The 16,028-nt window shown below is 41.8% G+C and overlaps 1 protein-coding gene across 2 annotated transcripts in view; it reads left to right on the top strand.

Moving 5' to 3' along the window:
- The first annotated feature begins 293 nt into the window (after positions 1–293).
- mib2 (MIB E3 ubiquitin protein ligase 2) overlaps positions 294–16,028 on the top strand; it is a 50,030-nt gene continuing 34,295 nt past the window's right edge. The window contains exons 1-3 of one of the 2 annotated variants that reach the window (XM_069660204.1): positions 294–361; positions 10,357–10,755; positions 11,611–11,782. In XM_069660204.1, coding sequence (XP_069516305.1) covers positions 10,533–10,755; positions 11,611–11,782 — 395 coding nt within the window. In that variant the 5' untranslated portion in view covers positions 294–361; positions 10,357–10,532. Of the gene's footprint in view, positions 362–3,049; positions 3,124–10,356; positions 10,756–11,610; positions 11,783–16,028 lie in introns of those variants that run through there. The other variant, XM_069660203.1, reaches the window with a different exon arrangement.

The raw sequence follows: 16,028 nt of genomic DNA on the forward strand, positions 1-16,028 counted from the left end.
TGGACAAGTGAGTGTTTGATTAGTGTTTGCTGTTCCCTCCAGTCTTTTGTAACGTACTCGAGGTTTCACCTCCACCTTACCTGCCAGAATGATTGGTTGATCAGACACACCTTGCTCCAATATCCCAGCGTCTAAGCTTTGTGTTTTTCCCAGGCTTCAACAGGCCTTATTTGAACAGTCCTCTCAGTCTGATGATTACCATGTTTGTGTGTGTGTGTGTGTGTGTGTGTGTGTGTGTGTGTGTGTGTGTGTGTGTGTGTCACTGTCTGTTGGAAGAGGAGCTGTTTGAATGAATGCCTCCTTTTTATAGGATCTACACCAACTAGTCTATTACGTGGACAGCAGCAGCTTTGTTTACAAGGTGGGAGAGTGGTCTAATAAACTCCATTATAAGCCGGTGTCTCAACCACTTCCTAAGCCCCTGTTCATTCATTGGCTCTTCACGTGCCGTTAATACCAGCCGTACATGCATGGGTGTGTGCCAGCATCAACAGGATGTCATTTTGGCTACATTTTTCAACCATATTGTTGATGTCTCCCACAGCTGTGGTCACATTATAGAGTATGTGTTCAAGGCAAAGCAAAGCATTTGGAAACATACACACTAACATAGTCACACACACACACACTCTTCCTCTCTGAGTCTGGAGGAGACTGTTGCCAGCTCACCAGCAGCGGCTGCACAAACCAGTTTGTGACTAAAAATGAGGATGGTGGCAGCTGTCCATTCATCAAAATCTCTTCCAACCCCACCCCTTTCTCCCCCCTGAGCACCCCCCCTCCCCAAAAATATAACAACACCCAGACCCTCCCCCCGAAACGTATCGCCCCTCCCCCCTCCCCTCTGTCCTCTGCCTGTCTGCTCATTGGCAGCAGAGCGAACAGTGTCCCTGCAGGCTGTGAGAGAGAGGGCTGTACATCCTTATGAAGAGTGTGATGCGCATGTGTTCGCACATATTGATCAGTAAACAGCGTGTGTCAGCTTCACACGCGTGTTACTGACACTCACGTCACCTGGTGATGGATTATAGCTTCAGATGAGTGCTATGCGGAGAAAAGACACATTTGCTTGTTTTTATGTGGGAGCGAGGGAACGTCAACCTGAATGCAGCGCTCGTCGCAAAACAGCCGCTCTCCCTTGCCATCCTCGTCCCTCTCCTCCCTCTGCTCTCCTCTCCTCCTCCACGGAGGTAATCCTTGCTGACACAAGGCACAAAGGACTAAATGCTGGCTGCATGCAGCAGGGCTCTCTCCTCGTCCACCTCTACGGCCAGGCTGTCCGCCAACACAGCAGGACGCCGTTCCTGTAAGACTTCTTAATACTGTATATCTCATCTTTGTAATACCGGCCTGGCTGCCGTCCTCCTCCGCCCCCTGTATCCCCTCCTCCTCCTCCTCCTCCTCCTCCTCCTCCTCCTCCACCTCGTCCGGTTCATTCAGGGAGCACATCAGCACAGGGCTTCAGCCCTGAGGAGGCGTTTTTTAATCTTGCTGGATTCTGGTAGGACCACTGGTAGCTTATTTTTTGTCACCATCTGATGCGTTTACGTAGCAGGACGTAGGAGCTTCTTTCTCTTCTTCCCTATTTTTGTTGGTCTCTGTTTTCACCCTGCTGCACATCACTAAACAAACAGGTAAACCAGCTTAACGGGACATGCTTTATTTATGAAGCGGTGCAGTTTCAGTCTATTTGGGTGATGCTAGCAGGTCTTGCAAGAGAGTGAAATCAATATGATGATGCTGTTCATATTTTAAGAGCCGTATGTGCTGTTTTCAGTTAAAATCTTTTGGGATGAGTAAGATTAGCATTTCAGACACAAGATTAGCTAAACATTGTCCTCCTTAGAATGAAATACAGCTGTTTCTCTTTTGAATGTGGTTGACAAATTAGCTGATGCACTGTGTGCTTACCAGTAAAATAAATGCAAGGACAACACGCATGCAGCCGGTATGCATCCATGCTGCTACAATTTTGCCACATGTCATTGCAGACTGTAGTAAAGCTAAGCAGGCAGGCAGACATCTGGCTAGCTTGGCTGCTGCTTTCACTGTTTGTGTAACAGACCGATGATGATCGAAAAGGCAAAAATGTTTGTCCTGACCTGCAGACATCACAACAATCTCAATCGATGAGTTGTGCATTTTGGTCTGTGTATTGACAAGAATCTGGCTATACATAAAATATTACAATACAGGGGATGTGATGCTATATATTGTGATATTGTAAGCAAGGGGAAATATAGTGCCTTTTGTGTGTTAAATAGTGTATATTTCGAGAATTGATACAGTATCAGAAAACACAATATCCAAGGACTCAAGTGTATCAATGTCTCCTACACCTCTAGTACATTTTTGGTTGTAGTGCAGGTAGCCCTGCAGGTAGCCTTATCATAGCATGTTTAACAGTGAGTCATACTTGAGTTTATGAGATGTAGACAGTGGCTACGGTGCCATGAGAATGACTATCAAAGAGATTTTAATCAGGCAGTGTAATATACGATTCATGTAAGGGGGATGATTGTGTCGCAGAGATTGAAGTGATTTTCATTCCTCAAGCACTGAAGGAAATAATCCTATCCGAGAATAGCCTTGATAAGATTGTATGGCCTTATCAAACGGAAGAAATGATCAAGGTTCCCCCACATTACTGATTATGTAACACAACCATGCCCCATTATTACATCAAGTAATGCCTTCACCTGAAACGCTGTCCTCTTGAGGGATTAGCACTGCTCTTTTGTAAGTTATTTTTTACTCAGCTAGCATGTTTTGTTTTTTTTCAGATAAGGCATCAGGCTTGTCCAGTCCTTGAGCAACATCTGTCACACACACACACACACACACACACACACACACACACACACAAAATAATCAACCATCAGAGGAGAAAAGAACCACATGTTCCAAAACAAAGAGCAAAGTTCACAGCAAACCAAATACTGAGAATGAGCCAGAAAGGGTTCACTCCCCCCGTTAGCATGATGACTGCTTCATAGCGCTCAGGATCTCAGATGGTGCTGCTGGTTGATCTGGGATAATAGCAGTCTGAGGCTCGCAGTGTCGGGGCACGCTGGAATTATACAGCCGCCAACATGTTCAAAAGTGGGCTGAAGATCATGGGGAGTGAGTATGATTATAATCCAGGATAATTTAGTATGATAATCTCAGCACAGAGGCATCGAATGTACAGTGTTCTTATGGAGCAGAGTTTGCTGTGGTGGAGTTTTTGCGAAAGGCTGCAGGGATGAAGTTTGCTGATGGGAACAATTCTGCTGGTATCAAGTTGCTTTTTAAATCTGTTGTTGCAGCCATTACACTTTGTAAGGTTGCCTTTGGACAAAGCTGACAAGACAAGAAATATGTGAAGATGTCAGTGCAGTATATTTTGGATTTGTTTCAATATGGTTTAATTATAGTGCGGTCTTTGTGAATTCTTCTTCAAGGCTGTTTTTTGTGAGATTCTCAGGAAAGGAAGGAAGGCTGACATGGAAAATTCAGAGTTTTATTTTAAGCCTGTCGCCCACAGGAAATCTTTCTAAATGTGTTATTTACTCAGGGTCCTTATTGATTTTCCTGAAAGTCCACGCTCTGGCCACCAGATGTTTCTGACATGAACCAGTTCGAGCAGGTTTTTAGTCATTTCTCTTATTAGGGCTGATGAGGCTTAAATCAAGAGAAGAGCCTGTGCATAGATTGCACTTTGCTAAGAGTCTGATATGATATGGAAAAAAAACAGCACATGCCTCGTCTTATTACACACAAGAGTGGGGATATAAGCCGGTCTGAACACGTGTCACAGGACATACAGCCCGAGCAGGCCTTCACACAGTATCTGATGGCACAGGGTCTGCCAATAATAATACTCCTGACTCATTCTCCATTTTAAGGCTGCTCAGTGTGTGGATATAGGTCAGCCTGTATGTTGTTGGGTAGAGACTTTAGGTATGCTGTATCTGATAAGTCGAACCTTTGATTTCCTGTAGATAGTTTGTAAAGAAATCTGAAGCATTTTGTTTATTCACATCAAACCATCCATCGTGTCACACAGAGGACTAACAACAGAGTCCTGTGTTGTTCTGTTTTTCAGTCCTCCTCTCACAGAACAATCGTCCTGCTTCTCTTAATGCTGTTGAGGTTTGATCATGTGGGATGACTTGTCCACGTGCGTTACGCTACATTTTACTTTATGTGTCTTGTGGTAACCTTTTAAAAAGAAATGGTTTGTTGACCCCGCTCCTTGTGCATATCCATATAATACAAAAAGGTTAATTTCATCCTCTTTACAGAAAGGACAAGGGTTTATTTGGATTCAGACCATAACAAGAATGAAAGGAAGCGTGGGAGCTAGTTAAAGAAAATGTTGAATAAATACATTTTCATTGTTCATTTAAAGCTGTGGTGGAGTTTGCACGTCTTATCGCCTTGAGTCTGGACTTTTTGTGCAGAGGATCGCAGAGGCCTTGAGGTATCATAAAATAACAAAAAAATGATGTAAGGCCAGTCCCAAACCACTCAGAGCCTTGTAAACAAGTAAAAGAACTTAAAAATCAATCCTAAAAGACCCTTGGAGCCAGTGCAGGTTAGCTTAGACTGAGGTGATGAGCTCCTTTTCAATGGATGTAAGGCTGTATCTCAAATACATTTTGAATGGTATGATTAAAAGTTGAAATGCAATGTGTAGTAGTTTCAAAATAGAAGACTAAAACACCTACACTCCCTTATGAAATTACACAATATTCCTGAGTATTTTTGGACTGTGCATTTGTTTATGGTTGTGTGTTTATTGGTGTTGTGGCCAAACGCCTGTCGGGTTGTTTGTGTGAAGGAGGTTGACGTTGCCCTCCCAGATTGGCCCTCAGCAGTGCGTATGACGGAAGCCAGTCCATCTGTTATTGCAGGCGGAGAGCTGTAATCCTCCTGACTGAATCCTCAGTCTTGCTATAAACTATGATTTGTCCAATCTTTACGGTTTTAACTTCCTGCAGAGCTGACTGAATCAGCTGACTCTCTCCAGGTCACACTTATTATGAGTCAAAAAAATAATTTAGCACACTGCTGTTTGACATTTGGATGCTGATGTGGTCATTAGCAGATTTGGATTTAAAATGTTACTTAATACCTTCTCTGACAAAATTTGGATTCTCATGTGGAAGGGATGTATCTCTGGGATTAAGAGTGCCATATTAAAACTGTCACACTGTAATTAAGAGTAGAAAAGTAGTTGATGTTCTCGCCATTGTCCTTGGAAGCATCTTTGTTATCACAGATTTCAGAGAATTCATTTTCAGCTATTCATGTGCTTCTGCTACTAGTAAACAATGGGAACAGATTTCATCATCAAGTCCATCGGCACAGTCCTTGAATTTGGCCTGCTGGTTGTTGGCGATAACATTACACACAAGAACACCAGATATGGAAATGCAAAAGTAAATATAGATGAGTAAATACAAAAACTGAAGGTTGAGTGCACCCAGTTCAGACCAGCAGTGTGTTTGTGTTTCATCAGTCTACGTTATTGCAGCTTTTTGACCCTACAACTGTGCTTTTAAACTAAACGCAGGGTTCAGTATTAACATTGGCCTGATGATCTGAAGCTACAAAGAGTTACTCAGTAGCCAACAAATTCACTCCCCTTAATGCGAGCTTTCGGTTTCATAAACCTCCCGATTCCTTTGCACAAGCTGTTGTGAAGGGCGATGAAAGAGCTTGGTATGGTGAAGATTGAGCAGGTGTGGTAGAGTAGACACACTATTACTGAAACTGAACACTGCAGCTGTGTCATCACCCAGGGGCTGCATCCTTCGAAGGACGTATTTAAAGAGCCAATTGCTATCCTATCCTTGAAACAAAATTGTCTATAAAATAATAGGTCAAGTTACACAACACTAGTTATGATAGTTAGTTAGCCTGCTAGCTAACTGTTGCTAGGCGACAGGAGCCAATGATGACACAAGGGTAAGGGTGGGAACAGCTGGTGACGCAAACAGGAAATCCTCCACAGACCAGACCGCCTCATTTCAGTTCGGCCTGAGCGGTCTACACAGGCTACAATGACTCATCCTCCGTAGACCGCGTCCTTCAAAGGATGCTGCCCCTGAATTGAGACACAGCTCGCATCTATTTTTTGCTTCTGGACTTTAGAAGTGAAAAATCCAATATTGTGTTCTTCCCCCTAGATTACTTCCTGCTACTGCTACAGCTGCCCTCAACCCATACACTTTGACCTGAAGAGATGAGGTGTATATATGTGTACAGAGACTCAAGCTGTCAATTTAAATACATACCCATCAGAATATATATTTTGATCATATCATTATCTTATCGATCATTATCTCACGATACGATATGAAAGAGATACGTGGCCTGCCTAAATTAAATTTACAGAACTTTAGAACAACCGTAATAAGGACTTTGGATTTGAAAGTGGCTGGCGCATCTCTTAACTACGTTTCACTGCTGTCTGACATCATCCTGCTGTCATCGTCTTCTTTTCTCCTGCTGTCAACTTTTTCGGCCAATTAATTTCCATTCACATTACCCACATTCTTGTCGTAAGCGCCACAGCAACAAGTCATGAAGTAGTGACGCAGTGAGTCAAAATCGCAGGGAAAACTGTTAAGAGCACCATATATTTGTAAATTAAAAAATATCGATATTTGATGCCAGCCTATCGATAATTGTATTGCACGTCAGGATGATGAAATATTGCCGTATCAATATTTTGTCCAACCCTAGTTAAGATGAGCTGAATTGCTTTTTCTGTCATTATTTTTACTTACAGTTCAGGTCCATCAAAAGAATACTTTGGCCACCATATTTAGGGACACTTTGTGCCAGTGCTTAAAAACATTGTCTTTCCCGTGTTCTTTCCTTGATTGCTGCTGAGTTGTGATTTTCAGACCTACCGTGGCTGCTTTACTTTTTTACATCATTTGTCCCAATTTTCATCCAGAGGTAATAGCTTTGTTGGTATGTAGTAATTGCTCTCTGCTGTTTGGGATTCAATTTTGGGATTCACTCTCATTTCTGGCAGTGACCATCTGTCAACACCATAAAATAACTTGCATTGGGATGAAAGAAAATGAGGGTATTGTTTGTACTGAATGTTTTGTGCAGCTTGAGCTTCTTCTGGAGTGTGTAAATGGTGTTATTGTAGAGGAAAAGATGAAGCTCACAGTTAGAAATGTTGACATTGTTGTAGGTGAAGCCATCCCCTGAATCCCCAGTGTTGTGTCTTCTTGTCAGTGCTGGTTCTGGTCTATTTAATAATGATAAGATATCAGTGCTCAGCCTGAATTCTCTCTGGAACAACACGGTGTGGGGGCAGCAGAGTGGGAGGCGGTGGGGGGAGTAGAACAGTTTTAAATGTAGGTGGTAGGTTAACATTTTTTCTGTCTGTCTGCAGAACAATTCCTCATTCCAGTACGCAAGTGTGGGGCCTGCTGTACCGGAAAAAATATGCTCATATTCCACTCCCTCGGTTCAAGTGTGGATTGTTTTAAGTCAGGTATATTTTATTCTCACTAACTGATGCATCATCTTGGCATTTCCTATGCCAGTCAACACCCAGAATGCTGAAAGCTGCGTTAAAAGCTGTCCACTGCCTCTGACAGCTCCTCTGTTTGCACACTGAAATGTTAAATGATTAGCTGGGATATTATTCCATTGTGTAAAAGAGGCTAAGCTGTCATTTTGGACAGAAAATGGATCATAAGCAGCCTGCTTTCCCTCCTTTGATCCCCTACATCCCATATGTTTGCATGCTTAAGCAGATGCCTTTAATACTAAAATGACATTGTAATCTTGATAAGCGTGCAAGTGTAATCTGAGCCACAGTACAGACATCTGTCTGCCCTCTTATTGACAGATTTTTTTGTACTAAACCCCCTGACTGAAAAACCAGGCTGTACACCAGAAAAAATCACCCTGGGTGAAAACTGTGTTAAATGCAGGATGTTTAACTTGCTGAAGGCTGTATTCACACAAAGATGGAGAAACTTTAAAACGATCTTTACACGATGTTGAAACGTCCTCTCTACAAAAGCTTTAGAGATCATTTACTACTATTTCACTGTCCAAAGAAAAAGCTTAAGCCCTTTCAATTTAGGTTAATGGTGATAGCAAACAGGGAAATGATGGATTAACACCACCATCTGCTGAGGAATGTGGTCAGATGTATGGGCACTCTTTGGACACACATGGTGCTTAATTTCAGCGTAAACACTGTCCTGCTGTTCACACTTTCTCTGCAGTTACTTGTATTGCATTGAAATATGGCCACTCACCGGTGAAGGTGCTTTTACTGATGCATCTTTCTGCTTTTGATGTGGTTCTGAGTGTTGAATGATAACTGTGCAAAGATAGTTATTAAATGATTGAGGGTCCTAAATGCTAGTAATGCTAATGCTAACTCCTGGACTGTTTGCTTTTATATACTGCTGGAAAGTGGATGTTTGTAAGCATTTATGTGGAACGTTTAATTATTCGTCAGTGTTCTAAAAAAATAACAATGTCTGCCTTCCTCATGTGGCACGTGTCACACAATCACCTCTCATACGTCTCTCCAGAGCTCTAGCCAGAAATTGGTGTTTTGAACAGTAGCTTCTTTGAGACAGCTGCTTTGTATTCATCCCTAAAATGTGCTAAACATATTTGGATTCAAATGCTCTGATATTTCTGAAAAAATAAACTTTGAACACTCATCTGTAGTACTTGCTTTGGGAAGGATGAACCATGATACATTTGCTTCCTGACATCCAACAATCTCAGTTTCGTTCTCTTTTGCGGCACCTAAGGCGATAAACGGTAGCCTAATTGCTGGAGCACACTTCCCAGATATCCTGACAGTGCTGAATGTGTGACGTACATGGTTGGCTCTGGTTGTAACTCTTGGTTTTCCTCGCTGACGGTCGCTTTCATCGCCTTCATCTGAGCGTCGAATTCTTTGGATTTTCACTTATTTTTGAGGTTGTATCTGTAGATACTTAATAAGATTAAGCAACAAATAAGGGAGGCTGGTGTTGGGTCTACTGTGTGTATCTCTGTGCACAGTGACTGAATAGTCATGAGCTCACAACCTGATGAATGTCTGATACAGGCCGTTTCTGCATTGAACTGAGCGTTTATAAGTAGCATACAGTACATGTAGCACCTATACTCACTTCAGTTGTGAACTTTAAAACCATGTTTTGAACATATTTTCAGCAGTAAATACGGACAATTGTATCCAGTGTCCCTCAGTTTTACAAGCTTGCAGTTTTTCTTTTTTGCAACCTCTTAAAGATTATTTGTTGTATGATAAGAAACAGAAATAGAACTGCAGCCTCACAAGGAGTTCTTTTAAATTAGTTTTAAAGCTTGCTAACAAAGATAGAACACTGCACCAGTGTACATAAGAATGTTACTTATGTGTCACATGTTATTAATAGACATGAATAGATTTCTGCTCTTCAGCTATACTTCCTTTCCACAGTATATTGCTGACTCAAGCTGCCTCATAAATCCATCCTCTTTCCTCCCTTCCTGTATTTGTTCTTGTTTCTAGCACCCAGCAGCTTCATTCACAACATCAGAGTCATCATGGGTGTGAATGTGTGAGCTTATGAGTTTTGTCCCTGTGACAAGATTTTGACTTTTATGTCTTCTTGAGAAAACTTGATGATTTGTAAAAAATATTTTGCTTTCTTTAGTATGCACACATCATGGTCCAAGTATAGGTTTAAGTGGTTGACTGTTATGGTTGGCATAAACCAAGTCAGTAGACTTTTGTTTAAGATGTAAGTCCAAGTGTGTGTGTGTGCATTTGTGCGCGTTTATGTGTGTCAGGTTGGGGCTTGATTAGCGCAGCGGGGCGTAGCAGTCGTGTCCAGCTGCTCTCTCCAGAAGTGTGCCATGATACGCAGCAAGGACTCCAGTGAATGATCCACCAGCAAAGGGAAAAACACTGCTCCACAATTAATGAGACATATGGCATGTTGCTTCACGAGTCCCTCAGCAGCCTCTGACAACAACACACAGGTTGTGTGATTTGTTTGCTTGTTTGAAAGCAGTGGAATGAACCCAAAAGTTTCTACAAGTTAGCAAAGATCAGTGGATTGTAGTGAGCTGTATTGACTATGTTGTGCAATATAACTTTGTTACACCCATTTACTGACTTCTGCTGTACTTTTAAATATTCTATTCACCATATTTATATTTACATGCGTCCATTTTTCTCTGATGTCTTGCTTAGTGTGGGAAGCTCAAATTTTGTGCAGTACTGCAATATAACAACACTATTACTATTATTTACTAGCTTCTGGTATTGTTAGCTTGCAATTGGTTGGATGCTAACATTACCTCTTCTCTTACCTCCAGTCACCCCTGATCTATTTCCGGAAACACCCCTGGTGCCGTCCCTGCCAGCAATATCGTCGGCAAGATCCAGCACCGTCGCTCAGAAGCCCCGAAGGCGCAGCAGCGGCGGAACTGACAGCGCTGCCAGGCCCCGGCCGTTGCGCTCAGCCCCCAGGCCGGGCCCCAGCAGAGGCAGCATGGAGGTGGGCATGCGCGTGGTGCGTGGCCTGGACTGGAAATGGGGAAACCAGGATGATGGAGAGGGCCACGTAGGCACCGTGGTGGAGATCGGGCGACAGGGCAGCACCACCACGCCAGACAAGACAGTTGTGGTGCAGTGGGACAGCGGCACACGGACAAACTACCGCACTGGCTACCAGGGCGCCTATGACTTGCTGCTTTATGACAACGCCCAAATCGGTAAGCACACATTAATGTGGTCATACTAAAACACTGCATCACCAAGGCTAAGAATGAGATCAAGCATCTGATACATGTCTCTGTTAGATATAATGTTGTTTAATCAATTTAAGCTGCCTGCATGCTCTTAATCAAACTATGATAGAAACTTAAATTCACACTCTACTCTTGATATGATGAGAATTTGTGTCCTTAAACTGTGTTCATTGGTGGGATCGATATGTTCAGCACTATGGTCAAAAACAGAAGTTCGTTTTCAGCCCAAATAATCTGTTTTTAACCTGTTTTTGAAGAAATGGTAAAAACAAAGGTCTTATCAGCTTCTCTCTCTGGTGCTGTGGTCACTTGTTTTTCTAGAAAAGCTATTTTCATGTTTTTACCTCGCCCATTCTTTGCCTGCTCCTTCACACCACAAAGCCCATTTTGAGTAAGCAGGATACGGTTTAGTCTATCTCTCCTGGTCAGCCATCCAGCTCTATTTTTGACTTGAATGACACACACATTAATGCAGGACTCATTAGCATTTTGCTCCATTTAAAGCGACATTTTTCTGCCTCAGAAGCTTGCCCTTCAATTAATGGAGCGAGCGAGGAGGAGAAGAGATGAGGAGCTGAGGGGGAGGGGGTTATTTTGTCATGCTGTTTGTGCCTCAGTTCTTCCACATCTCATGATATTAGCCATTGTGATAAGTTACAACCATAAGGACATGACATACGTCTTGAATGCTTCAGTGACTTGTATATCACAGATTCTGCTTACTCTACTGGGCATGACAGGTTCCTTAGCATATGATTCCAACAATTAATATAAAAATAGAAACCTACAACCCAACTCTCTTTTCTTCTGCCCCCCCAGGTGTGCGCCACTCTAACATAATCTGCGATAGCTGCAAGAAGCACGGCATCATGGGAATGCGATGGAAGTGCAAGGTGTGCTTCGACTATGACTTGTGCACCCAGTGCTACATGAACAACAAGCACGACCTGAGCCACGCTTTTGAGCGATACGAGACGGCGCACTCCCAGCCGTGAGTACTCTATGTCCGATTCCCCAGCACAACTCATCCTCATTCAGATTCTTATTATGTCCTCATTGCCTTAAATTAACTAACCGGCTTTGTTCAAATCCAATTCAAGTCATAGGAGGTAAAACCTTATTGACCTTATTAATGTTGTTTTCTCAAACTTACTGTTGTCTGGTGTCTGTCTACACAAATCTAGGCCGCGACATCATGAGGGTTTCCATTTTTGTTCATGTCTACTTGCTTTGTTAAGTTTCTACTGGTAAATGTAGGATGTCTTCTCAGTTACCAGCCAAATACGATCAGGATTTATTTAAAAAGCACTCAAGTATTTAAGTTAATAGCTACTCTGTTAGCTTCTGCTGAATTAAATTGTTATTTCACAATACTTTTTTTTATTTTTCGGCCTTTTATGCCTTTACTGAGGGAGAGAGGACAGTGGCTAGTGTCAGACAACAGTGGAAGAGAGAGTGGGAATGACACGCGGCAAGGGAGGTGCCAGGGTAGAACAGCGCTGTGTGTGTATTTGAAGCATGCGCTGTTTGTTTACACCTCGCACACCTTTGCTTCTGCAACTCCGGAATGCTATGTAAAAACATACACTGGGGCAGCTTTACGACGGTGTTGCTAGGTCCAATGTAAAATGGCAAAGGCTGCAATAATGGCGGAGCTTCGTTACGGCACTGATGCTACGGACTCCTGTCCTTTCAGGATGAGCATCACCTGAAATGTTTCACAGCGTATGTCAGAGAAATGTTCATTGTCATATACAGATTTGTATTTGTGTTTCTGCAATCCAAAGAATGACTTATTTTCCCTCAATGATGAAGACATTTATACAGTAATAGTAAACAGGCTTTATTCAGTTATTGCGTCATTTTCAAGTTATAAGAAAGGAGGATGTGTCTTAATTCTACTGTCTGGTTTTTATTTCTGTATTTTCCTTTTGCAGAATTCAACTTTGATCTAACGGCCATTATTCTTTGTGGTCGCTTTGGGATTTCCATTCTTTAATTTGTATCACTAAATGGGAAATGTGTTTCTTAAAATTGGTTGCTTGTTTGTAAATTGCTTCTATCTAGAGGCAGAAACTTGAGATTTTCATGGAAACTCAAACTGCAGTTGTTTCTGTGTGTTTAGTCAGCTTAGGCAAATCCCACTTGGCCTTGCTGTGGATAAATGTTTAGTGAGCTGATTCCAAGTGTCCTGTGTATCCAGCTCTCCCTTCAGAATCCACTCTTCTGCATCAGTTCACAGTAAAGCTCCAAACTGCTCCAGGCATCGTCTGAATGTCAGCTGGATGGCCTGTTCTCATTTTAACGAGGTGATATGTATGACCCAGATTTCTTCTATAGTTTAGCCTGGTCCAGGTCCAAGTCCGTTCCATCTATTTTCTTGAGCCTGCCGTCCAAGAGATGGTGAAAATAGTGACAAGAGACATGACTTGTTTGATTTGTTCACTCTCAAGATCAGTGCTTATTAATTGATTTCCTCAGCTCTACAAGCAATGGTTTCCAAACTCTTTGTGCTCAGTCAGGTTGAGCACAAAATGTATGTTTCAATAGTTGCTATTTTTAGTAAGAATAAGGGACACATGATAAAGAAACACCTTCAGTTGTTGGAGGTTGTCTGTGTGTCTCTGCTTGCAGCTCGAGGCAGCTGCAAAATCTATTGTTCTTTTGGCACCAGCATCCTTATTTGACAAAGCTTGTGGCCTGGAAGAACTACAGAACTACTACAGCTTGGATTTGTAGTTTCCACCTTATGAAAAATACAGTTTGAACAGCGACAATTGCATCCCAAAACATGGTTGCAGAGGATAGTATTGACGAAGAGTTTTTTTTTTTTTAGCTCCTTCTGATATCCTGCGGTATTTGTATGAGCAAGAGCTGTCTGCAGTCAGCAAGCATGCAATGCATCCTGGGATATGTAGGGCAGGATCTGTCTGCACAGCTCCTCAAGTGAAGAACTCAGTGTGCTTTGTCAATATAGCATGTAAAAAGAGTTTATTGCTTTAATTGACTGATTTTAATCAACACTGACAGATCATCCACATGAATCACTGAATGTGGCAAAAGATTCCTTTAAGTCCCTGTGTGCACGATTTACACATTTCAGATTTTGGAGACTCCTAGCAGTTGTATAAAAGACACTGTCATCACAAATCGTGGTTATAGCATATAGTTCGAAAACTTTTCTTATGCAGAAGGGAAACAAATGAAGTGTTACAAACCTTGACTTTACTATGACATGAAACCATAGATTGTATAAAAAGATGGACGACAGGACGGCTCCCTAAAGCCAAAACCTCTCTATCGCCCCCTGCTGTCTGGCTGCAGTATACGTCATAAAGCCCGCCTCCTCCATTTTAACCGATGGGACATGAGTCAAACTATAAAATCAAAACACACCTCATATACATTTTTCTCAAACATGGTTTCTGTCATAGTTAGTTCTTATCATGCTGATAGACATACATTTTTCTAACAAGTTTAGTTTTAATTAGTTATTTGATGTTGTAAAAAGGATGATTGACAGCTCTGTTGACAAATACGGCTCCTGCAGCTGATCTGTTCTGGATTAGCAGAGTAGAGGAGGAACAGCGAGAGGAGCTGTAATTAAAACAATCACTAAAGTCATTGAAGTTTCCATATCTGAACGTCTGCTTCAGACCAACACAAGAAGCTGTTCTGCTGTTAAATACGCCGACGTGCGGGATCTTTGCTGTTTTGTTTGTGAATTTAAGTGTGTTTTGGTTAGCGGAAGTGGCTACAGCTCCACCCACAGATCTCTACTGCGCAGCTCTAGCTCCAAATGACGTCACCATCACAAGATGGCGGCGCCTATCATGGGGGGATTTTGGCTTGAATTTCTTACAATGGGAGCAGATGGAGACGTGTTGTCCATACAGTCATTGCTTGAAACCATGTCTGTTCTCACTTCCTTTTATCATATTCTGTTGACAGTAATTGGAACCTCATTTCATCTCCCACCTTTCTTGTCAGAAGTATTGATTAGTCATCGAGGTGCTTTGTTTGGCTCAGCAGTGTCCTTCATTAGGATTCTTTTTTACTGTTGGAACAAATGACCTTTATGTGACCTTGTTAACAGGTCACTGCCCTCCATCTGTGGACACTAAACACTCGACCATATTCACTCACAAGACATTTCTTATTCAATGTAATTGATGAGAGATGTTTTACAAACATAATGATGTGATCATTTACATTAGACTATTTCAGTTTAAGCATATATTAAATTAATTTATCAAGATCAGATGTATTTGATCATTGTTCCTATTGGTTAGAAAGGATGCTGTGTATTATAGCAGCCTGCCTTTTAGGACAAATGTGTCACATAGTTCTATAATAAGCATCTTTAATCTGAGTTATTTAGAGACTTTGGAGGTTGTTACTGTGGAATGTAACATCTAAGTGAGACAGAGCTTAACCTGGAAAGCTTAAAATACATCATAAGACATTCTTTTAAGGTTGAGCCACCTTTATATTATTGTTGCCATTTCAATGTGTAACTTCACTTTTTATGTAACTACCTCAAACAAACAAACCTGCTGTAAGAATTAACTGTATGGTATCATAGGAATCTTTAATAGTTTGACTGTGTGTCATTGGTAGAGGTCGAAGTTAAATGTGGATGAAACTGCAGCTACACGTCACATTTTATGTTTTGTGTAAGCTCAAACTCTTTTTCATGTATCACTTAAAATGTCAGTTCTATATAGACTGAGTATCACTTTCAATACTCACAAGATTAAGGACCATTGTTTGATTCCTGGGCTTCAGTGCTGCGTTTCTTAAATGGATGAATATTGTCTTTGAAAATGCTGCCATGGCTGTAATTAGTTTCACTAATCTGAATGATGTTGAGAAAGTGGAGCTTCTTTTGTCTGCAGCACTTCTGAATGGCCTGACGTCACTGATGAAACACTGGGCCTGTTTCCATTATGGCTCTCAGGGAGATTATCTTTATGGAGGCTGCAACATGAATGGTGTACTGATGTCTATAAGTGGCATAAAAGAGTGTGACTCAGCTGGTGGTGTCACTGTTCATAGCATCTGTATGGAGTCTTTATGACCTTGCAAGATGTTGGTTTGGTGTTCATCATGGTCCACTCAATGGTACAAGTTTCTTACTCCTCTAATGCCTGCAGTGGCTGCTTGTAATTACAGACTTTTATTTATTATGATGAAATTATTCCTACTGAAGATTTCGGGTCAGTTGCTTACATGGG

Source organism: Semicossyphus pulcher, unplaced genomic scaffold (genome assembly GCF_022749685.1).
Source record: "Semicossyphus pulcher isolate SPU_LCO1_2020_fin unplaced genomic scaffold, fSemPul1.0.p SCAF_13, whole genome shotgun sequence".
In the NCBI taxonomy this organism is placed as follows: Eukaryota; Metazoa; Chordata; class Actinopteri; order Labriformes; family Labridae; genus Semicossyphus; species Semicossyphus pulcher.